Source organism: Salmo salar, chromosome ssa06 (genome assembly GCF_905237065.1).
Source record: "Salmo salar chromosome ssa06, Ssal_v3.1, whole genome shotgun sequence".
NCBI lineage: Eukaryota > Metazoa > Chordata > Actinopteri > Salmoniformes > Salmonidae > Salmo > Salmo salar.
Window position 1 is genome coordinate 56,330,889 of NC_059447.1, and position 25,448 is coordinate 56,356,336.

At 42.0% G+C, this 25,448-nt stretch overlaps 1 protein-coding gene across 1 annotated transcript in view; it reads right to left on the bottom strand.

Moving 5' to 3' along the window:
• The window catches only part of LOC106607672 (connector enhancer of kinase suppressor of ras 3), a 44,687-nt gene extending 22,494 nt beyond the window's left edge, over window positions 1-22,193 (bottom strand). The window contains 3 exon segments of the mRNA XM_014204872.2: window positions 2,248-2,450; window positions 6,403-6,566; window positions 21,943-22,193. Of these exon segments, the coding sequence (XP_014060347.2) occupies window positions 2,248-2,450; window positions 6,403-6,566; window positions 21,943-21,994 (419 nt within the window). The 5' untranslated portion in view covers window positions 21,995-22,193.
• Between the last annotated feature and the right edge of the window lie 3,255 nt (window positions 22,194-25,448).

Below are 25,448 nucleotides of genomic sequence, written 5' to 3' on the forward strand. Positions count from 1 at the left end.
TAGCCTACTGCCGTGTGCGCATTGCTGCGCTTATAATGTGAAGAAATAGCCTAATAGTTTATCAACCTTTTAAGCTAAACGTTCTGATCTGTTGCATCAGCCACATTGCTTTAAAACATTTTGATGTGAGTGGTTGTATTAATTTGGGATCTATCCCATCCCACAACTGTCCCAGACTTTGTTTGAAATATTTATTTATTGCACAGAAGGACAAGTTGACCTATGGGGGATAGTGGGTTGTCATAGGCTAGTGCGTTTGCTGTTCGTAAGGCCTACTCATCTTGTTGACTGACAGAAAGTAGGCTAGATGTGGACAGCTCTTCTAACATCTTCAATATGCACCTCGGAATTTGCATCCCCAAAGTGTCTGTCTTCACTTGTAGCCTACTTCTTAGCTGAGATGCCTGTGAGAATGACCCGATTCACATGAAGAGCATTTTGATATCGGAGAGAGCTATATGAGTGAGAGGTGCTTCGGGGCACGGCAGCCGGAAGAAGGGAATTATAATTATTATATTCAGCCCACGGGCACTTTAGCCGCAAAAGACATTTTACATTTACGTCACTTAGCAGACGCTCTTATCCAGAGCGACTTACAGTAGTGAATGCATACATTTCATACATATCATACATTTTTTTTCTCCATACTGGTCCCCCGTGGGAATCGAACCCACAACCCTGGCGTTGCAAACACCATGCTCTACCAACTGAGCCACACGGGACATGGGACATGAGCTTTTTATGGGGCATTACGGTCAGACAAGGGGGATGCCGCCGGGAAATTCAGGAAATTCAAGGCCTGATGAGAATATTATCAAGTGCTTGTCAAATTGTGAATGAGACACTGATGAAATGTGCAGCCTGCAAAAGAAACAAAGCAGACATTATGCCTTTCATGTGACTTTTTTCAAATCATAATCAGAGTCACATCATTCAGCCTTGGAATGTTTTAACAATTTTAACATATAGCCCAAAGTTTGTATCACAATTAAGTTGTATAAATAACTCTAAATGAAGCATATAGGAGGACCTGTTACTTTAACCGCTCAACACAGAGTAACCGCATGTGCGCACTTCCCTTGAAATCTTTTGGAGAAAATATCCTTTCTATTTTATTCAGCTTTGTTCAATTGTATTCTTCATTCTATTAAAATAATAAAAAATTATACCACGGAATTCTAAGCCAATTTTGTCTGCTAAATGAACTAGTGTAGCCCACAGCCATATGGCATAGCAATATCAGGGCCTAACATAAGGACAACTCAGAGTACGCAATACATTTTCTTCATATCATTTTAGACCTATCTAAAATAAACAATGGATTTATTGTGAAGGTGTAGGTTATGTTACATGGATTTATTAGACTTTTTAAAATGTAGATGTTCCAAAGGTCTGCATCAGTGGCTTGTAGGCTGTGTGTTGAAGCCAGGAGATGCTAAATGTGTTTATGTTAATTTACGGTCAATTACAGTGAGACCTGCAGTTATTTGCTTGACAATCTCCGGCTGAAAACATTTCATGACAGCCAAAGCCCTAACCACAGTCAAACACAACACAGTAAACTCACTCCACTTAAACAAGTAATACAGGAATCCTCTCAATGCGTGTACAAACATAACAACGTCAGCCATACCAGAGAAGAGACAGGATGGTTACAGACAATAAAGTAAACAATGGAAATAGTATAGTAACACCCAACAGTAGGTGTTACAAACATGGCTAACAATACCAGGTGCAAATCTGGAAGTGGATATGAGAATTCTATATAATGTATCTGTATAATCATTCATGAGTGTTGCTATGTAACAGGTGCATGAAAAAGCATTTAAAAAACAACAACAACTCAGGTATGTGATTGATTTGCAATTATTGTTGTTGATCTGATGAGAAGTGTTTTTACTCATCATGTACGTAGGCTGCTCTACACACCCTCACATGTTTTGAGGGGTTACTGATCATAACTGCTGTGATCTGTCAATACAGATGTCTTATTTCTCAGCTGAGATCCTCTGGAGTGTGTCTCAAGCCGATACAAGCACAGGAAATATACCTGATGTCGACCCTGCATTACTTCACTTGGAAACTCTGTCTGTTTTGACTAGCAGACAGTAAAAACCTTCCTCAAGTCAGGACTTTAACAAGATAACATGTACGTTAACTTAAGAGCCTAATAGAACGCATTCCTTCCAGGTGAAATGCTAAGCGTGTCTGTGTGTGTGTGTGCATATGCATGTGTGTTCCGTCTACCTGTCCAGCCAGGCCAGCAGACTCTTGGCGGCTCCGATGAGCTCCACCACGGCAGTGAGGAAGTCGTTGGGGGGTTTGTGGGAGTTTTTCCTCTCGTACGACGGATTCTTCCTGCGCTCAGACGCTGAGTTCTGGAGGTTGTTGGACGCCGCTCTCATACGACCCACCAGAGTCTTCAGGTTGTCTGTCTCCACCCCGTAGTTCTGAAAGAATGTTCTTAGTTTTAATGACGGTGATATGTGGTCGTATTGTTCACCCTATTTGAGTCCCTCTGGATAAGAGCATGTGCTAAATGACTAAAATATAATGTAAAATGTGTGGTAATATTCTCATAACACAACAATCATAGATAAAAAAAATACACTCAGGTATTTTGATTCAGTTTACACATAGTCGCATAGCAAAACTGTCATTAGCATGATGATCATTTGTGCTGTTATCAATTCCGTGCAAAACCACATGGCTTGGGTTCAGCCAACATTGGCCGTGTCCCAAATGGCACCCTATTCCATCTATAGTGTACTACTCTTGGCCAGAGTCTCATCCCAGCAAACCAGGTTGCGGCAAATATTCTTACAGCAAAAAAAAAAAAACTGTCCATTCGTGCTGATGATTATAGAATGTTTGCATAAAACCTTCGTCTGATGTTGCAAGGACGTTCCTAGAACACCTATAATCTGATTCTACAATATTTCATTTAGGGTGCAAAAAACAGTCACCTGATGTCGCAGGAACGTTCCCAGAACACATTATGTCTGTTCTTTAAAGATTCCCTGAATGTTTATTTACGTTGTGGGAACAGTCTGGTGGGAACATTGTGGGGACATCACGAAAGATTTACATTTACATTACATTTAAGTCATTTAGCAGATATGTTCCCAAAACACAAAACGGTCCAGTGGTGTGGATGATTTTACAATGTTTAATTATTTGAAGTAGTGCACTATAGACAGAATAGCGTGCCATTCCAAACTGATAAGTCCTCCTACATTCCTCAGGGCCAGTCACCATGGCAGCCTGTGCATGACCCATCATCTGACTACAACATATTCCCCACCATGTCTACCTCAATTACCTCAAATCACCAGTGTGTTCTGTGAGAAAGTGTGTGTGTGTGTGAGTGTGAACAAGGAAAAGATTAGAAAGAATGATGATCGACCCTTCCACCGACAATATACTTAAACGCTTGTTACACCGTTTGAACTTCCAGGATGTTATGATGTCTAAACACAGCTCTAAGGATTTATAGCAGGCTAACACCTGAAGATCACTGGCCCTGTAGCACAGCTGTGGTAGACAGAGCTAAAACGGCCTTATTTAAGTGCAAAGAATTATAGGATGGGAGAGACCAACAGCCAGTCATCGAGGTCTGATTGAGATCAAACGCTCCGATCTCTGATAATCATTAACATGATCACCAAACACACACACACACGCGCACACGCACACACTGTACACACACACTGTACACACACACAAGCCTCCAGCTAAACAGCTGTTCAGCGCGTTTGTTTCTATCCTGAAGCATAGAAGCAATGAAAACATCTGCAGCCAACGGACTGCCTGTTCCCGTCCAGGCACTGAAGAGGGGAAAAAGGGAGAGGGAAATAAGCTAGGAAGAGAGCGCGTGAGAGAGGGAGGAAAAGGAGAAAGTGTTCTGTCGACTCTGAGATGTACAGCGGTTCTGATGAATGGGACACAGTTGGAGAGGAGGTCTGCGTCCCAGATGGCATTCTATTCCCTAGTGGGCTACTTTTGACTCGGGCTCTGGTCAAAGGTAGTGCTCTATGTAGCGAATAGGGTGCCATTTTGGATGCAGTGGAGAGTTGAGGCTGGGGATGGAGCGAATTATCTGACACCACCGGACGGAAACCGCAGGAACAATGCTGTAATGGCTTTTCCTGAAAGGGGTGTGTGTGTGTGTGTGTGTGCGAGACAGGTGGGGGGTGAGGTCACATCTGTTTCCTGAGCACCAGGAGATTTCTCCCTGAGAAAATAAAGCTCTGCCCAGAGAGTCCCATGTTGCATCCCAAATAGAACCTTATTCCCTTTGTAGTGCACCACTTTTTTTTTTACCAGGGCCCATAGGATGACGGTCAAAAGTAATGCGCTATGTAGGGAATAGGGTGCCATTTGGGATGCAAACCCACCAAGCAAGCCCTCTCTCTTACTTCTATATAATGGGCGGACAATATCTATTCCATCTTACGTTGGACATGTTCAAGATCCCAGTTCATTTCCTCACCAAACCTCGCTTAAAAGATAACAGGATCCGGCACACTACCACCAAAGAATTTCACCCATCTTATGGATCACAGATGGACCATGAGGCCACAAAATGGGATCTGGCACGGCAGAATTCTGGGGGATTGATGGGACCAAACAAAAATGTACAGTAAGGTAAACGTATTGAACTGTAGGCTCATTGAACAATTGAGGGCTGAAATAGCAGCACAAAAAAACCCCACTGGACTAGCACACTGTAATCCAGCTGTTAGAGAGACACACACACACCTTCTTTGTGGCCATTGTTTGTGTTCATAATTGACAGTCACTCTTCTGTTCCGGCCCCAGTCAGTTGCCCTGTGCCAGTCGGCTACTCTCTGTCCTACTATTGAGTTAGTAAATTCTCACACTAGGAGGTATCAGGCCCCATTCTCTAGCCTGTGGGCCAGACCTATTCACCCAGACTTCACAATGAAGTAAAGCACTGATTATACTGTACTCTCCTTTTTCAATTCCCCACAGAGGGGCACTGTATCGCACACTACACACTGAATCTAGTTCAGAGAATGAAGCACTAGCATACAGCACATTGATTTCTAGCCTGGTCAGGGCAGATCTGTTTGTGTATAGCGAATAGGAGTTGACAAGATAGCCTGGTCGCCCCAGATCTGTTTGCGCTAACACACCACTTTTCCATCCGGGCCTGAAAATCCAACCCAACACAGTGTATAATTCTTACATCAGCACACTGAGAGAGAGAGAGAGAGATAGAGAGGTGGGGCAGAGAGAGAGGGGTGAATAAAGAGAGAGGGATGGGGTGGAGAGAGAGACAGAGACAGAGAGAGGAGGAGAGAGACACTTTCTTTGTGGGCATTGTTTGTGTTCATAATTGACAGTCACCATCCCTTTTCTGGTCTGGAACCAGTCATTTGCCCAGGGAGGGTAGAGAAAGAGAGAGAGAAGGGGTTATGAGAGAGAGGGGGATAGAGAGAAAGCGTGTGTGCGTGGTGCAGAGAGAGAGACAGAGAGAATGATGGAGAAAGAGAGAGGGAGGGAGGTAAAATAGAGAGAAAATAATGGAGAGAAAGAGAGAGAGAGCGAGAAAGAGAGGGAGAGAGAGAGTGAGAGGGATAGAGAGAGAGGGGGAGAGAGACAGGGGGAGGTGGGGCAGAGAGAGAGAGATATGGAGAAAGAAATATTAAGGGAGAGAGTGAGTGAGCGAGCGAGAGAGAGAGAGGCATCTGACCGGACATTCCACCCTAATCCCTGTTTCCTGGCCAATGCCAGCTTCTCTCATTTATGGGCCGCTTAGACTCGCTCAAGCTGAGCTGACTGCTGGCTAGATAACTACCCCTCTGCCTGAGGGCACAACAAGGGGTTTGTTTGCTTTTGTTTAGTGTTTATTCAAGACCCCTCGAAAACAAGATGATATTTCAAGGTACCCCCCTAAAAATGTCAAGCCAGCCACTTGATACCGAGGCTGTGGCATAATCCACTAACCAACGCACTATTAGTATTTTAACTATACTATCGTATGCACCAGAAGCAACACCTTGACTCAGTAGGACTACCTACTGCACAATCACGACCACTTCACCTACTGCACAGACGACCACTTCACCAGAGTCATTCAACATCCGAGTAGCATGAATGTTATCACACTGGAATTTGACCCTTTGTTCCAATTCCCACTTAACTTTTAGAGTGATTTATAGATTATTGCACTGCCATTTGGGACATGGTAATGGACATTTGACGCGATCAAACCATGATCAAACTACGTGATGCGCAGATATCGGATGCTTGGATATGAAGCTTGTTGATAGTTTGAGCATCTGCAGATCTTATACAGGATACGCCTAGGGGACTATCCAAAGGGTGACTAAACGGTATCCTCTGATTGGATATTGGATATTTTAGACCACTAACCAGAGCACAGAGCAGGTCGACAGCCTCCAGCACCAGTTCCTGGTGTCCGATCCTGGTCACCCCCAGCTCTAGCAGGTCCTGGTGGGAGATCTTCAACAGCTGCTCCCCGTCAATCTTCTCCCGCTCAAAGTATGGGACATACTGCTGTAGGCTGTCGTCCAGGCCTGGGAAAGAGAGATGGAGACGGATTGTGACAGAGATACCACACACGTGTCGAAGAAGTAAACATTTGTAGTGAGTCAATACAAGTCCACCACTCAGGCATTTCTCATGATAGCACTGTCTCGCAAGAACCAGAATGAAACTGATCTCTGACCACCGTTGATCACGCATCTAGCCACCCAGAATTCCACACATTGCACATAGCAGCGGTTATGACCAGTGGCTATTCGATCACATAGTGTGCTCTCATCTGTTGTTCAGACCTTCTGGCCCAAACGGCATCAGCAACTGGTCCCCAGAATGGACATGCTTGTTGTAAATAGTCAACAGAAAAGCAACTGTCGCCATATGTTGCCATTAAATTCCATGGCTCATGTTGGCTTGGAATGCCGTGCTACATGACAGATGGCTCACTCTGACACTATGTCCCAAATGGCACCTTATTCCCTATGTAGTGCACTACTTTTGACCAGGGGTATATTCATTACACTGATTCCATGGAAGCAACCAGAACAAAACGGGGCAGGACCTACATGAATTTGTCCAATAGAAACACTAGTTCAACTGTTTGGACTAATGATTACACCCCAGGGCTACAGAGCTCTGGTAAAAAAAAAATGAGTGCACTATGTAGGGAATAGGGTGCCATTTGGGCCACAGACGCAGAGTTTACAGAGACGCCTCTTAACTAGCCATTAATGTGTTGCCTCCTGCCACCTTTGTGTTAGCACAAGCTAATGACTGTATGTTGTTACACTAAAATACTCTGGTTAATCTGTACACAATCAAAGTAATGTTTCTAAGTGTTTTGACCTTTTGTGGGGATAGAGTTTGTAAATATTAGATTAAATGCACATTCTAAATGCTTGGACAATTTAATTAGCCCTGTGCCAAAGGGTGGAGATGTAGGTGGGACAGGAGTATGAAATCTTGTTGACCACTTTCTAGTGATAGGATTGAGGGAGAAGAAAACCCTTGGTGGATACTTAAAGAAATCAAAGGATGACAGTGAGAGAGGAAAGGAGTTCTAGGAGGGCAAAGGGAAAGCAAGATGTCAGGCCAATTCGGAATTTAATTCAATTTAAACCATGAATTTGAATTGGCCACACCCCATAGAAAGTAGAATTTGCCCCATAGAACCAACTTCTCTGGTTTTAAACGGCCTATGTGGCATCGACATGACTCAGAAACATTCATTCTAGTGTCAAAGTTGACTTCAAAGTTTAAGTAGGATCATTTTGGTCATAAAGTCAGTCTCGTTCAAAACAGAGTTTTGTAAGTGAGTTCATCACGACTTACTGGAGGGTTGGTTATGGATTATGATCATGCTCACTTGCCCAGTGCACACTAACAATAGAAAAAGCAGCCAGAACGTCCAGACAGTGAGACAGACCTGCCTATTATCCAGCGCCTCAGACTTGTTTGCATAAGACAACTCATTTGCATGTATCTTGAGTCACGAGCCACAACCTGATTTGTAACATGAAACACTGCCAGACAGATGCACACTATGGTAATAGATAGTGAGAAATTTGTAAAATACAAAACAGCATCGAAGCACACTTCACCACTCGCCAGTGACTTGATAAACTGATTGTGGACTGGCTGCTCAATGTGCCTCCTAGCAACTTTTTACCAGTTGTAGATAGGCACTTTAGATTGTGATTCTGGAGACAAATGTTTCCAACCCTTTTCCCATAAAACATTAACGCGCTAGAAATGATATAACAGCGACAAGGCACTGTAAAATAACTTTTGGCACACTAGAGGATTTAGATAAATTCGCTCAGACGTGGTTTAAAGTAAACTGCATTCTAACGTTGACTTTTGTTACGGGGAAACCGTGTCCAGCGAAGGTTTTTACGCATGCTCGGTTCTTGGGTCTCGAGTGCTGCGCGAGTGGAAATATGATGGGGGAAAAGTCCACAATAAAACTGACATTAAATGTGGAGAATGATACATTTGCATCAGTTGGCCATCAAGTAGGCTATTCATTTCTATGCCATTGCAGGTTACTGTAGCCTACCATTGGATACAATATGTTGAAATGACGATATCGCTGGAGTCATTGCAAATCAATTTGTGGCATTTGTGTAGCCTACCTGTGTTGCCTAAATTCAGTGTATTGTTGTAGCCTTGTGTTATTATGCAATTATTAATGGCCATGTTTGGTTAATTACATTGGAAGTTATCAATTGGGATCATGGTCACAGATCTATCGCAAATGTATTATTCTCCACATTTGATGTCAATTTCACTGTGGACCTTTCCCAGAAATTAGATGTTAACCTATCAGGGGCTATAGGGGACTAGCTCAGCAAACCATGGAAAAATTTAATTGCAATTTTAAACCCAGATTTTAGTCAGTAGCCTATGCCTATTGAAATAACAAATTCATCTCACAAATAGGCCATTTATAACAGTTTGTTGTCTTAACATCTGGCACATAATAACTTCACAGTTGCCAGAAAATAGCCTAACAATAATTTTTGTTGATGTTCGTCCAAGTGTTTTTTAAATTATTATTATTTACTTATTTTATTTTGTAGAGGGTGAAAAAAGTTTTTCTTGTACAGAGATTTAGAGATCTGCTGTCCAACTTTCATCACTCAAACTCCTGTCGGGTTTATCTATAGTTATGCACATGTGCAAAAAACACTGATTTATTTACAATTATAAACTGGATGGTTTGATCCCTGAATGCTGATTGGTTGAAAGCCATGGTATATCAGACTGTGTACATGGGTATGACACATTTTTATTTTTTTACTGTTCTAATTAAGTTGGTAACCAACCAGTTGCAATAAGTGGAGAAAATTACATTTTCCCCCTCCAAAACATGTTTCCAAGACATTTGACCAAGGTCATTAATTCCATCAACTTGGGTGTACTGACCGTGTTGACTGTTCACTTTGGGTCTGTTTTGAAGAAAGTTTGATTGATGTTTGGGTTTCTTGGTTTGAGGGTACACATGTTTCCCATAAGGGTCGTGATTAAGGGATAACTAGCGTGTAGGATAACGTTTCAGATACCTGATGAGGGCAGTAATCTCTCTGAACAGCCAGAGACCACCAGCCAATGTCATGCTACAAAGCTCATCACCTGCTATTGATAACACACAATGCTCTTACATGTGTCTGTTGTTACTGGATAGAGCTAGGGATGTGTTATAGAGCTGAACTGTAGACATGTTAGCCTGTTGGGTGCATCCCAAATGGCACCCTATTCCCTTTAGAGTGATGAGAGCCCATCAAAAGGAATGCTCTATATAGGGAATAGAACAATAACCAAAAAACCCTGGAATACATAAATCTAACACCCCTCTACATACACAACCACCCCAAACCATATAAAACAAATACCCCCTGCCACGTCCTGACCAAACTCAAATAACAAATAACCCCTTTACTGGTCAGGACGTGACAATATCATTTCTTCCCCGCACCAGGAATACAAAAGATCGATTATGCTTATCTGACAGTTAAGGTTTTTAATAGTCACGTTTAATACAGTAGCACTGATATAAAGGAGTCTTCAACAATACACTCAACTGTGTATGATAAAGAAAATAGACCCTTACAGCACTAACAATGAAAGCAAACATCACCCATACGGTCTCTATGAGTATTGACATTTGATCACCTGATTAGGGGATTTCTGCAAAGAAAAAGGGGGTTACTGAGAACATCATTGAGGTCAGTAAACTCTTGTAAAGGGCTCAGGCTGCAATCGCATTCCACAGAAATATCCAGTTAATCATTTTTCAGAAAGATAAAAACAAGCAAAACCCATGTAGCTTCATCCAGAACTTTGGTGATTTCCTCCGCAAGTGTGTCACTTTCCTTGTAAGGTAAACCATCAATTCAAAAGGATTGATATACCTTGATGTGTTGTGAGTTCAAATGTTTTAACCAAGTATGGCGTGGTTAATTGTGTGTTCATTAATAGAGTCGATTGATGCACCGGTGCGTCACAAGGTGACTTAATTTTGAAGATTGACTAGCTCCCTGTGTGTTTATGCTAGAGACTGCAGCTCAATCCCCTCTTTCTGCCAATATAAAGCGCCTATTCCGTAACATGGGGCTTGTGAAAGCGACCTTTTTTCTACGCACGAGAGGATACAGACAAGAGCATCGTCAATGTTCTGCTCTACGACGCACACAAGCTTCAGCGGAGAACAAGCTGTGGCTCAGGTGTTCGAGGTACCTGATGATATACTTGGCATTCTTGTAGGTGTCCTGGAGGGCACCCAAAGGGGCATTCAGCTAAGGGTCAGTGTCGAAGGAGCTGTCGTCTGAGCCAGCAACCTTGCGAGGGGTTAACACGTTTGAATGACTTACATGCATCCTCCGTGGAGACCATCAGCGCGTAGCCCTCGTTGACCTCAGAGGCTCTCCTCAGCAGCTCAGAGTCGTTCTGCTTGAACCGTGAGAAAAAGGTGTTTAGCTCGTCCGGTAGGGCGGCGTTGGTGTCCACAACGTGGCTGGCTTTCTTTTAGTAATCCGCAATCGTTATAAGCCCCTGCCACATATGACTCGTATCTGACCCCCTGAATTGCTTCTCCACTTTGTCCCTATACTTGTGTTTTGCCATCTTGATTGATCTGCCTAGGTCATGTTTGTACTGTTTAACCATGCTATTGTCGCCGGGCACCTTGCCATGTTCATAAGCAGCATCTTTCTCCTCCTTTTTATAAATCCGGTGACTGCGTGTGAATTGATTTTATCCCGAGAGGCGACCTGGAACATATTCAAGTCCAAGTGATCAAAACAGTCGTACAGACCTGAATACCGAAACTTCCCTATTGAGTCTTTGTTTGTAGGCGGGAAGGAGCAAAATGGAATCATGGTCAGATTTGCCAAGAGGAGGACGGGAGATGGCTTTATACCTGTGTCGAAAAGACATGTAGCAGTGGTCCAGCATAGAATCTCCGCGAATTGGAGAGTCAATGTGTTCATAGTAATTCAGGAGCACTGTAGGTTTGGCAGATTGGACATTACACTGAACTGAAATGAAAGCGGCCTCTGGCTTGTTCATCACAGCACACAAAAGGCATGTGTTGTGCTGGCTGGGTTAGACAGTGCATGAATGAGTGGAGTTTGGACCTGCATTCCAGAGGCAGAATGTTTACTTCACCCCTCACAATAGAACATGGGTGGTGGTGGTCATGAATCGAAAGGAAGAGAGAGTGGTTCGAAAGCATTGAAACTATTCATAGACTCAACGCTGTCTCTGCCACTCCCATCCATCTCTCTCACACACTGGCCATTCAGACGGGGAACGAAAGAGGAAACACAGGAACACACCTCATCTCAAACAAAGGATTTCCTTGACCAGACAAAACAATTGTGCTGAACTTAAACAAAATACTGTGTTGTTGTGTGTGTGCGTATTCTGGGAAAAATCCAGAATTGGTACAATAGTAGCCTGTCCTGTGGTCTTTGAATGTATGGAGTTTAGCACAACTGGTGGCAGTGCCTAGTCTTCACAGATCTCTCCAAAACTTTGGGGACCAGCAAAGGGTTAATTCATGGCTCTGGGTAGCAGGGTTAATTCATAGAATTTTTGCTCCCATGGAAACACTTCTGACAGACATGAACTGGATGGAGACAATGAAGAGAAAGTTTCCAGGCCCTGCTATTCTGAGAAGTTATTAGACACAATAGTGAGTCATGATAGTGATAATAATATTAAATGAGTAACAGCCCCTATCTATGTTCCCACGGGTGATAGTGTACGTCAGAGAAACTAGTGGTAACATGTAGGCTAAACCAGGATGTGCTGTTCTGGATGAGTCAGTTCAGGCCCCCATTAGTGTGTATTGTGTAGTGATAATGTTGTGGCCAACCATTAGGGTGTACTGTGTAGTGATAATGTTGTGGCCAATCATTAGGGTGTACTGTGTAGTGATAATGTTGTGACCAATCATTAGTGTGTACTGTATAGGGATAATGTTGTGGCCAATCATTAGTGTGTACTGTATAGGGATAATGTTGTGGCCAATCATTAGGGTGTACTGTATAGTGATAATGTTGTGGCCAACCATTGGTGTGCACTGCATAGTGATAACGCATCGTATCAAGACCTGTAGGCTTTCGTAAGCGTCCTTCCAATAACTCATTCAGAACACCTGCTAAATGCAGCTGCCTGTCCTAGCCTGCCAATCTTCCTTGTTTCAATCAAAATACACTGAGGAAGCGCTGGTGTCGTGCCATTAATCAGTTTAAACTACAAGTCCGTATAGGTTTATTGTTCACAGAAATCTGTCATTGGGGGGCTGGTCACACATAAATGCAACAAGCAAGTATATGTACAGTACCAGTCAAAAGTTTGGACACACCTACTCATTCAAGGGTGTTTCTTTATTTTTACTAGTTCAACATTGTAGAATAATATGACCTTCATGGTCAAATTGCTGCAAAGAAACCCCTACTAAAGGACAACAATAATAATAAGAGACTTGCTTGGGCCAAGAAACATGAGCAATGGACATTAGACAGTTGGTGAGCACTTGTTTTTCCTTTACTCTGCGGTCCAACTCATCCCCAACCATCTCAATTGGGTTGAGGTTGTGTGATTGTGGAGGCCAGTCATCTGATGCAGCACTCACTCTCATTCTTTGTCAAATAGCCCTTACACAGCCTGGAGGTGTGTTGGGTCATTGTCCTGTTGAAAAATAAATGATAGTCCCACTAAGCGCAAACCAGAAGGGATGGCATATCACTGCAGAATGCTGTGGTAGCCATGCTAGGTAAGTGTGCCCTGAATTCTAAATAAATCACTGACAGTGTCACCAGAAAAGCAACCCCACACCATCACACCTCGTCCTCTATGCTTCACGGTGGGAACCTCACATGCCAAGATCATCCGTTCATATACTCTGTGTCGCACAAAGACACAATGGTTGCAACCAACAATCTCAAATTTGGACTCATCAGACCAAAGGACAGATTTCCACCGGTCTAATGTCCATTGCTCGTGTTTCTTGGCCCAAGCAAGTCTCTTCTTCTTATTGGTGTCCTTTTGTAGTGGTTTCTTTGCAGCAATTCGACCATGAAAGCTTGATTCACACAGTCTCCTCTGAACAGTTGATGTTGAGATGTGTCTGTTACTTGAACTCTGTGAAGCATTTATTTGGCCTGCAATTTCTGAGGCTGGTAACTCTAATGAACTTATCCTCTGCAGCAGAGGTAACTCTGGGTCTTCCTTTCCTGTGGCAGTCCTCATGAGAGACAGTTTCATCATTGCGCTTGACGATTTTTGAGACTGCACTTGACATTTTCCGTATTGACTGACCTTCATGCCTTAAAGTAATGATGGACTGTCGTTTTTCTTTGGTTATTTGAGCTGTTCTTGCCATAATATGGACTTGGTCTTTTACCAAATAGGGCTATCTTCTGTATACCACCCCTACCTTGTCACAACACAACTGATTGGCTCAAACGCATTAAGAAGGAACAACATTTCACAAATTAACTTTTAACAAGGCACACCTGTTAATTGAAATGCATTCCAAATGACTACCTCATAAGGCTGGTTGAGAGAATGCCAAGAGTGTGCAAAGCTGTCATCAAGGCAAAGGGTGGCTACTTTGAAGAATCTCAAATATAAAATACATTTTGATTTGTTTAACACTTTTTGGGTTACTACATGATTCCATATGTGTTATTTCATAGTTTTGATGTCTTCACTATTATTCTACAATGTAGAAAATAGTACAAATAAAGAAAAACCCTTGAATGAATAGGTGTGTCCAAAATGTGGACCGGTACTGTATGTGACATGTCACCCTTTTGGACTGTGGTAGTGGGTGGGCCCGTAAAAATAGGCTTGGTTTCACTCCTGATAAGCTTAGCCAATGGCAGAGGGTGGTGAGGTGAAAGAGTCTTATGACTCAGACTGAGGTGTCGCCAAGATGAAACTTGGTATATGTCCCAAATGGCACTATATTCCCTATATAGCGCACTACTTTTGACCAGGGCTTATAGAGCTCTAATCAAAAGTGGTGCACTATATTGGGACGACGGTGCCATTTGAGATTTGCCCCAAGGAGTCGTCCTCCCTCTAAACAAGTACATAAACTGGATGCTCCTGTCCTGCGGGTGTGGAAGAACCCAAGTTTAATGCAAGACATTGTGTCATGCCAAAATTAAAGATACTAAAAGTGCAGCTACATTTTGTGTTATGGGTGGATCTAATAAAATAATATTTCAAACTTTTGCAACTTATCCGACACTTTCTTCAGTCAATAACAGGATTGGGAGTTCCATTACCTATATCTATAGTCTTAAATCTTGATTTACTATCAATCACAATCTTCCTCTGTAATCACGCCTGTCAGAAGAGCGGGGAAAAATGCGGACTTGCCTGAACACTAATGCAGTATATTTATTGCTAGTGTATATGAGTTGTGTGTTTTCAAAGTTCTTCTCATAGGGGAAGGATATACAACATATAATTTCTTACTGTTCACAGTCAATCATTTATCTGTTATTATTATATTATGCTCTGTTTATTTATGTGTTTATAGCTACCTAACTGCCGGAGCCAAATACCTGCAAGAGAGCTACACAAAATGATGTCTCTCTATTTACACGCATGTGAAGGTATGCCAATTCAAATAGAAAGTATTTCAATGTAAAGGCACCTTAGGGACCACACACACACCGCACTGAATGTTGATCTGCCGTTCAGCTGCCGTTCATCTCCAACCCGCTGGTGGACGTCTGACTGACAACATTTTTTGAATCGATTTGCACTCGGTTTGCAAATGACAGCTGGCACTCTGTTCAGAGGTGCTACTGTAAGTACTTTCAGCCAGCAAACACTACTCGTGTGTCCATGCAGGTTCCTTTCATGAAGGAACCTGCTGCTGTTGTCTGGCTGGTGGTGTAAACAAACTGAGCCACAGCCAAAGATTGAGGACGGCAATCCTCTTTGCCATAACAGAAAAAACCTTGTAAACACTGAACAGGAGCTACGGGACCAGTTCAAGGATCGTTCAGCACGTTTTCCACAGGGATCACAAAAGCTTGAGGCCTGATGGTGTAGGTAAGATCTGAGCTCAGATCAGTGGCGTGTGTATCAAGCCTCTCAGAATATCAGTGCTGATCTAGGATTTGGCCCCCCTGTCCATGTAATCTTATTTGTGTTGATCTAATACTGGACAAAAATATAAATGCAACATGTAAAGTGTTAGTCCCATGTTTCATGAGCTGGAACAAAAGATCCCAGAAAAGTTCCATACACACTAAAAGCTTATTTCTCTCAAATGTTGTGCATACATTTGTTGGCATCCCTTTTAGTGAGCATTTCTCCTTTGCCAAGATAATCCATCCACCTGACAGTTGTGGCATATCAAGAAGCTGATTAAACAGCATGATCATTACACAGGTGCACCTTGTGCTGGGACAATAAAATGCCACTCTAAAATGTGTAGTTTTGTCACACAACACAATGCCACAGATGTCTCAAGTTTTGAGGGCGCGTGCAGTTGGCGTGCTGACTGCAGGAATGTCCACCAGAGCTATTGCCAGAGAATTTAATGTTTATTTCTCTACCATAAGCCGTCTCAATTTGGCAGAACGTCCAAACGGCCTCACAACCGCAGACCACATGTAAACACGCCAGCCCAGGACCTCCACATCCGGCTTCTTCACCTGCGGGATCATCTGAGACCAGCCACCCGGACAGCTGATGAAACTGTGGGTTTGCACAACCAAAGAATTTCTTCACAAACTGTTAGAAACTGTCTCAAGGAAGCTTATCTGCGTGCTCGTTGTCCTCCCCAAGCAGAAAAAATGGGACACTTTTTTTGTACTTAAGTATATTTTTTGTATATTAGATAAAGAGCAACAAATATATACTTTGAATACACCTTAAGTACATTTTATGTACATTGAGTCTTCTTGGGTAAGCTTTACACACCTGGATTGTGCAATATTAGCCCTTTTCTTTTCAGAATCATTCAAGCTCTGTCAAGATGTTGGGGATCATTGCTAGACAGCAATTTTCAAATCTTGCCATAGATTTTCAGATTTAAGTCAAAACTGTAACTTGGCCACTCAGGAACATTCACTGCCTTCTTGGTAAGCAACTCCAGTGTATATTTAGCCTTGTGTTGTAGGTTCTTGTCCTGCTAAAAGGTGAATTCCTCTCCCAGCAGACTGAACCAGGTTTCCTCTAGGAATTTGCCTGTGCTTTTCTCCATCATGTTTCTTTTTATCCTGAAAAACTCCCATTTGTCAAGCATACCCATACATGATGCAGCCACCACCATGTTTGAAAATAAAGCGGCAGTTACTCAGTGATGTGTTGTGTTGGATTTGCCCCAAACATAAGGCTTTGCATTTAATCCCAAACATGTTTTTGCAGTATTACTTTAGTGCCTTGTTGCATAGAATATGCATGTTTTGGAATATTTGTATTCTGTATATTTGTATTATTATTTTCACTCTGTCATTTAAATCATTATTGTGGAGTCCCTACAATTTTGTTGATCCATCTTCAGTTTTCTCCCATCACAGCCATTGAACTCTATAACTGTTTTACAAACACCAATGGCCTCATGGTAACATCCCTGAGCAGTTTCATTCCTGTCCTGCAGCTCAGTTCGGAAGGATGACTATATATTTGATGTGTCTGGGTGGTTTAATACATGATTCACAGCATAATTATTAACTTGACTATGCTTAAACAGACATTCAATGTCTGATTTGATATTTTTACCGATATACCAATCACTGCCATTTTATGATGCTTTCGAAACGCTCCCTGGTCTTTGTAGTTGAACCTGTGCTTGAAATTCAATACTTGACTGAGGGACCTTACAGATTTTGTATGTATGGGGGACAGAGGAAGGGTTAGTCAAGAAAAATCATGTCAACCCCTATTATTTCGCACCGAGGCCATGAGACATATTATGTGATTTGTTAAGCCAAATTTCACTCCTGAACTCATTTAGGATTGCCTAAACAAAGGGTCTGAATACTTATGCAATGACTATATTTTAGTTATCCATTTTCTCTTTCTTTTTTTGTCTTCCACTTTAACATTACAGAGTATTTTGAGTTAATTGTTGACAACAAATTACAATTAAATTAATTGTAATCCCAGTTTGTAACACAATACATTTTGAAGAAATACAAGGGGTATGAATACCTTTGCAAGGCACTGTAGACTTATAGTATACTTGATCACTCATAAGCAGAGTTTCATAAAACAAAACCAATGTTTTAAGATATAAACAACTCCAAGTGTATTTTAAATGAATATACTACATTAATATTAAAGCGTTTGAAATTTACTCAGTTCTTTGTTGAAGCACCTTTGGCAGCGATTACAGCCTTGAATCTTCTTGGGTATGACGCTACAAGCTTGGCACACCTGTATTTGGGGAGTTTCTCCCATTCTTCTCTGCAGATCCTCTCTGTCAGGTTGGATGGGGAGCGTCACTGCACAGCTTTTTTCAGGTCTCTCTTCGACCGGGTTCAAGTCCGGGCTCTGGCTGGGCCACTCAAGGACATTCAGAGACTTGTCCCAAAGCCAGTCCTGCGCTGTCTTGGCTGTGTGCTTAGGGTTGTTGTCCTGTTGGAAGGTAAACCTTTGCCCCCAGTCTGAGGTCCTGAGTGCTCTGGAGCAGGTTTTTATCAAGGATCTCTCTGTACTTTGTTCCGTTCATCTTTCCCTCGATCCTGACTAGTCTCCCAGTCCCTGCCGCTGAAAAACATCCCCACAGCATGATGCTGCCACCACCATGCTTCACCGTAGAGATGGTGTCAGGTTTCCTCCAGATGTGAAGCTTGGCATTCAGGTCAAAGAGTTCAATCTTGGTTTCATCAGACCAGATAATCTTGTTTCTCATGGTCTGAGAGTCGTTAGATGCCTTTTGGCAAACTCCAAGCGGGCTGTCATGTGCCTTTAACTTAGGAGTGGCTTCCATCTGGCCACTCTACCATTAAGGTCTGATTGATGGAGTGCTGCAAAGATGGTTGTCCTTCTGGAAAGTTATCCCATCTCCACAGAGGAACTCTGGAGCTCTGTCAGAGTGACCATTGGGTTCTTGGTCACCTCCCTGACCAAGGCCCTTCTCCCCTGATTGCTCAGCTTGGCCGGGCGGCCAGGACTAGGAAGACTCTTGGTGGTTCCAAACTTCTTCCATTTAAGAATTATGTAGGCCACTGTGTTTCTTGATGACCTTCAATGTTGCAAAAATGTTTTGGTACCCTTCCCCAGATCTGTGCCTTGACACAATCCTGTCTCTGAACTCTACAGACAATTCCTTCAACCCCATGACTTGGTTTTTGCTCTGATATGCACTGTCAACTGTGGGACCTGATATAGCCAGGTGTGTGTCTTTCCAAATCATATCCAATCAATTGAATTGACCACAGGTGGACTACAATCAAGTTGTAGAAACAGCTCAATGATGTTGAGTCTCATAGCAAAGAGTCTGAATACTTAAGTATATATAAAGTATTTCTTTTTTTCTTTTTTTTTAACCTGTTTTTGCTTTGCCATTATGGGGTATTGTGTGTAGATTGATGAGGAACAACTTTCAATGAATCAATTTTAGAATAAGGCTATAACGTAACAAAATGTGGAAAAAGTCAAGGGGTCTGAATACTTTCCGAATGCACTGTACATACGAGCATGGCAAGTTCCTGCAGGATGAATCTGAGCTCAGATCAGATGCCTGTTTAATACAGACAAGCATGGCTGATGAGTTCCTGCTGTAACCTTTTGACCCCGCTCACAGCATGATGCTGCGGACCTTTGTAGCAGAGCTCTTGTTCAGTCGCCCCCTTTATTGTCTGGAATTACTGCTTGGCCACTCTAAAAGGGATGGGTACGGTCAGTAATAACAGAACAAAGCAGAGGGTTTTGTGGGGTTGGGCTGCATTGTTAATCGCCTATTGACGGAACAGAGCTCAATTCTACCATGATCAGTAGAGACGAGAGGCAGAGAGTTTGTGTACAAACACAGTACTTTTTAAACAGCCCTATATACCACCCATTTTATTAAACAAGTCGTGCATCTTTGTTTATTGTGCATTGGCTGTTCAGCTGATAAGGACTCTCTGTAGCTTGGCTCCTTAGGCAGATATAGAGACTGATTCAAGATGTACAAAATCTAAATGTTATGCAACACATTAGCTTGATGGCTTGGCTCCTTTCATCGGTCCAAAACAGTTTTTCAATTCATGACAGCAGCAGTACTCTGAATAAAGATAGCTTCCTTCATTGTCATCTCCTGACTGAATGCTAGTTCATGGGTCTTTGACGGTCCACTCTTCCTAATGTGATGACCTGCTAACAGGTCAAGCGTATCCTGCTGTTATCATTCATAGCTTAACGACACATGGCAATGAATATGAATACATGCCGTTAATGCTGACACAATGGCCAGTGCTTGGTTGCCTATATGGTACCCTATTCCATATACAGATGTAGGATCTTAATTTGAGCCAGTTTGCCACAGCAGGAAAATAATCCTGCCACAACAGGAAATTGGAATTATTATGTGGATTATAATTAATGGATGTTTTGGTAGGGGTTGATCCATTTTTCACAAGGGTAAATCAAGTCTGAAATTTCTAAGTGGAAATTAACTTCAGAAGCCTTTTAAAAACTAAAATACACTGCAAGTGTAACATTCCCTGAATTGCAGGAAAGTTCTCCTGCAACAGGGTGATCAAGTTATGATCCTACATCTGTATAGTGCACTACTTTTGACCAGGGCCCCGGGACTCTGGTCAAAAGTAGTGCCCCACGGGACTCTGGTCAAAAATAGGGGACTATAAAGGGAATGGGGTGCCATTTGTTTGTCCTGGTAGAAATTCTACAGATCAGATGCTGTCACATCTCAAACATAATCCCATAGTTTAACTGAGAATACAGTAGGCTTATATTGTAAGGAAATAAGCAAGGTGATAGATGCTGTCACGTCTATCACAATCCCATAGTTTATAACCAATGTTTTTACCGTAAGGGCATAAGCAAGGCTTTCCCTGGTTCAGTGGTGCTGGGATATCACTTGAGGGCATTTTTTTCCACAGCATGTATTTCCATTGGAATGAATATAATCAGCCTGAGTTATATTCAAGGCAATAGAAGTGTGTCTCTGACTTTCACACTGAGATGCCACCCTGCCTCCATAAGTTTAATGATCTCTATCAGAATGGAAAAGCGGTGCAGTCTCCAATAGAATCAACTCTGCATGTTGATGCATTGGGAATTTGAGGAATTTCTTTTGTCATATATGACAGACAGGACAGGAGTAGGGGTTCATAACACCTTTTGAAACACACTGCCATGGTTATATTTTGGCACTATTCAAAGGAGCTAAGTGTGTGACATGGGTTTTGTAAAGCATAGAAGCGAAAAGGAATGTGCTGTTTTAGATAAAAGTACTGTATTTGTGGAGTCATTCAAGATGACAGTTGAACTTTGGTTCTCAACAACAGAAAATAGCGAGCTTCTAATAGCCTACCGACCAATACGTAAAGGAGCTCTGTTCAGTGCGCACGTGTACTTTAAAGTAAACATAAATAAACACTACTCCCATTTGGCACACAGTTTCCTCTCCTCAAATCAAATTTTCAATGGATTTAAAGATTATACTTAATATCTCCCCTACAAAAAACAATATAACACTTGCTTGTTACAAAGTTTCAATGCAACAACCGCTTATAAGAGACACCGACAATCAACTGTAACTTTTGTGGACATTTACAACAGTTATTCAATCAACGTTCTCCAAAAACGCATTTGAAAGTTGTTGGTTACTAAAAGCAATCAAACTTAAAGCTAGAATCCTTCATTGAAAAAAGAGCAACGCTGCATCCCTGCCCCGGTTTTGCTAAAAAAAAAAGCTAAGGGATGGGACTGTAGAAATGTAACCACTCTCAAATTCATAGACAGAGCTATGGATGCATGGACTGACCATCCATTGATATCAAATGTATAGTTTTAACCATGTTTTGAGGCTGTTTCAGTGTTTGTTTTCATTTCCGTTGTTTACAGACATTTGTGTAAAACAATCTTATATTTTGGGGTTCTGATAGGTGTATGACAATTGAACTAAGCTCATGGGACAATTATAAGTTATATTCTTCAAAAAATCAATGGGTATACATAATTAATTTATAAGTAAAGAAATGCGTATAGCAATTAAGGATTCTAGCTTTAAACCTAGTTTAAATTCTTCATTCTAAACATTAAACCATAAAGTTGTATTCAAACAGGGAATTAACTAGGCTATAACAACGAAATATATAAAGTTAAACAGGATATTCATAAATACATTAGGCTACACAGACGTTATTATACTATGATTGGGAACAGTTTATGTTATAATTAGCAAGGCTCTCAACTCACCTCTCATCCAATCGACGACTTGTTTAGGGGTCCACTTCCTTATGGGATCCATTTCTTTGAAATTATGCCTGCAAAAATGTTACCGTCTTTTTCAGTAAGTCTTTGTCTTTTAAGCTAGTTGTGATGACAAATCAGCCATTCCACATAGTAATAGACATGTAACTAAAGCGACATTGCATGGAAATAGTCCTAGCACGCTGCTCCCGCTACAGCCCCCAGCACCGACTGATCGCATGTGGGAAAACAACAAGTTTACAGTGCAGTGGCGCAAACATGAGAGAAGTTAGGGGCGGGAGTATTAGATTTCAGTGCGGGTCATCAACAACGACTCAACCAAAACCGTTACTGCTTGCAAGTGAGCTTTATCAACGCATAGGCTATTTAATAAGATACATTATATTGGAGGCAAATATAAAATATTATTGTGAAAACCTTTGAATTTATTACTCAGCAGGTTTTTGTGAAAATAATAAAATACAGACTTCTAGGCCATACAATGTTTTCTTCAGTGTATCACACTTCAAATTCACACACAACGTTTGGATCTGGTGGTATCTAATTAGACCCCTCATCTTGTTCTAAGTCTCAAAGTGTGAGTCTATTCATAAGTTGGGTGTTGCCTGATATGACAATTAAAGGTCCCCAAAGTTTCCCATGGGAAGAGTGATGTGGTACCAGTAATATGGGACTTGTACGGGTTTTAAGGGGACATTTAGGGTTACATGGGTTATGAGAGGAATGTTAGGATGACAAGAGTGTAAATCAACAACAACAAAACAATTGTTTTATGCGTGTGGGTGTCATGCTTAATTCAATCAATCAATTCACAATGACATTTTGTCTTAGGTCGTTTATCCATGTCGGAGACTGGATAAATGACAGGCGTTTGTTGTAATATCTATAAACGTTTGTCTGGCAATACAATCCACAACTTGTTGAACGTCATGAGAACTGTTTCTTTAAGGAAAGACTGCCATCTTCTGACAACAGGACGTAAGGGTCTTTTTGCTTCTGTTATTGACTAGCTATACTAATCCCTTGACTTCAGCAGTTTGAGAACCCTTACAGGGAATTCAGCGCCAACTCCCCCAATACACCAGCTCAACAAGTAAAGAATTTCTTGAATAAACAAAACAATGACATTTTGTACAGTATATGTGAGTGCAGAATAATAAACTGGCAATGTCACGAAAGGTTTTATTTTGGTCCTTGACTTGACGTGCCTCCACAATACACAGTCTCCCTCAATGCTTTTGTAAACGCCTGTTTCTTTCAGTGCTGAACGGTTCACACCTGCAGTGTATCTCTAGATGTCCTGTGTTCAGAAATCCTGTGTGGCTGATGCTTTCTTGTTCTGCTGTGCCGTGAGCACTGGCTCAAGCAAGGCTTGACATAAGCCGGCAGAGACTCTGGATGTATCCTAAATGGCACCCTATTCCCCGTATAGTGCATTACTTTTGACCAGAGCCCTAAGGACCTGGTCAAAAGTAATGCACTATATAGGGAAAAGGGTGCCATTTTGTAAGCAGCCTCACACTGACTTTTGAACTGGATGTCTGACATAGAGTTCTGTGTGTGCACGACTCACACTAGAAAACTGTTGCAATTCACGACTTGCTGTTAAAAATAACACATTTGTCTTGACAGTCAACTTATTTTTCTGCTGACGATGGAGCTTAGGTCTAAAACGCTCTTTCTCCCTCTCCCTCTCCCTCTCTGTGAGCATGTTTGCATGAGTGTGTGTAACCTGTGTAATCAAGGTTACGTCAAAAATGGCACCCTATTCCCTATATAGTGCACTGTTTTTTTTTTACCAGGGCCCAAAGGTCTTTGTTCAAAAGTAGGGAATAGGATGCCAATTGGGATGCAGTCAATGCCTCTCAGAGGGTGGTCTGGGTCTGGCACCAAGGTAGAGGATAACTTGACTAAGAGGAACATCCATGGAGAGAGGATATTCCTTCATTTTCTAACTGAACCTGAGGTTTGGCACTGACCTGTATTTTGTATTTCGACACACACTCAGATTCAGTTCCATTATGTTTAACCATCTCAGTCTGCTCGATCTTCTCTTTCCTTTGTTTAATCTTTAACCTCCAACTACTGTGTTTCCTGAGGTATTTCCACACACACGCATGCACACACACACACACACACACACACACACACACACACACACACACACACACACACACACACACACACACACACACACACACACACACACACACACACATATACACACCCACACACACGCACGCACGCACACACACACACGTCTATGGACCATTAGGCCAATCCTTTAGTATCAGGCAACCTACAGTACCATGGCAACTAACTGCCAATATTTACAATACATTCTGGCCAGGTCCAGTGGCACCGCTGTGCAAATGTATACAGATGGAGATAAAGGGGGTTGAGGTCGGAAACAATATGTATTATGCACGTAGCACAGGAAACGGTTCTACTGCAGAGTGGAAGCACAAAGGATTACATAGGCTACTGGTTTCCTTTCTTGTTGCATGAAATGCACGAATCCTGACAAAATAGATTCCTACCAGTGTCCAGGAGGGTATTATTGCACTTTAAAGAATGGAATTAAACTGAAAGCAAATAATGATAACAGGTGGATGTAATATGAAAAGTAGAATAGTGAAAAACCCAATTCAAGTTGTTTCAGCAGCACTGATGATCTCGAAGACTGAGGGCATGACTTAAGCAAACACAAGCCTGAAATATTATATTAATGCCATGCCTCCTTTTGGCAAAACTTTCACACACAAAAATCACACATTGCCACAGTCCAGTAGGCCTACATGAGTATAATTGTGTAAAACAATCTATGTAAAATCCAATAGGTCTATTGCACAACACATGCATTAGTAGCATGGTCCCTGGAGCTCAGCTGTGCTTCACATATAGCCTCCATCCATCCCTGCTGTTCTGATGTGGTGCCAGCTTGGAGGAAGAAGGTCCGTTTCCTGTCCTTAGGAGTAATAGTCCATTCGAATGATCCGTCTCCTCCTTCAACAACCTCCACCACCGCCCCAACCAGGTTGATGGTCTTCAGAAGCTTCTGGAAGAAGTGATGTTGTTTTAGATGGCAGATATGCTTTGCATTCCAATTGGCACCCTATTCCCTATATAGTGCACTACTTTTGATGAGGGCCCCATTGGCCCTGGTCAGAAGTAGTGCACTACAAAGTGAATAGGGTGCAATTTGGGACGAGTCCATGAACCTAGGCCAATATTTTTCTGCCTTGTAATGAAATGAAATGCAATGAATGAGAAGTACTGTCTCTACATGCCAAGGATACATGTAGACTAAATAACAATAGCCTATTATATTATTGACATTGTATTCTGAGAGAGTGTTCCCAACACCTAGCTGAGTGAGACCTTGCCACCTTGCTACAGTAGCAGTAAAAGGCACGCTGTTATGGTAACAGGACAACAATGTAGCAAGGAGTTTTCATTTGCACCGTTAGAGGTCGCAGATACTACAGCCA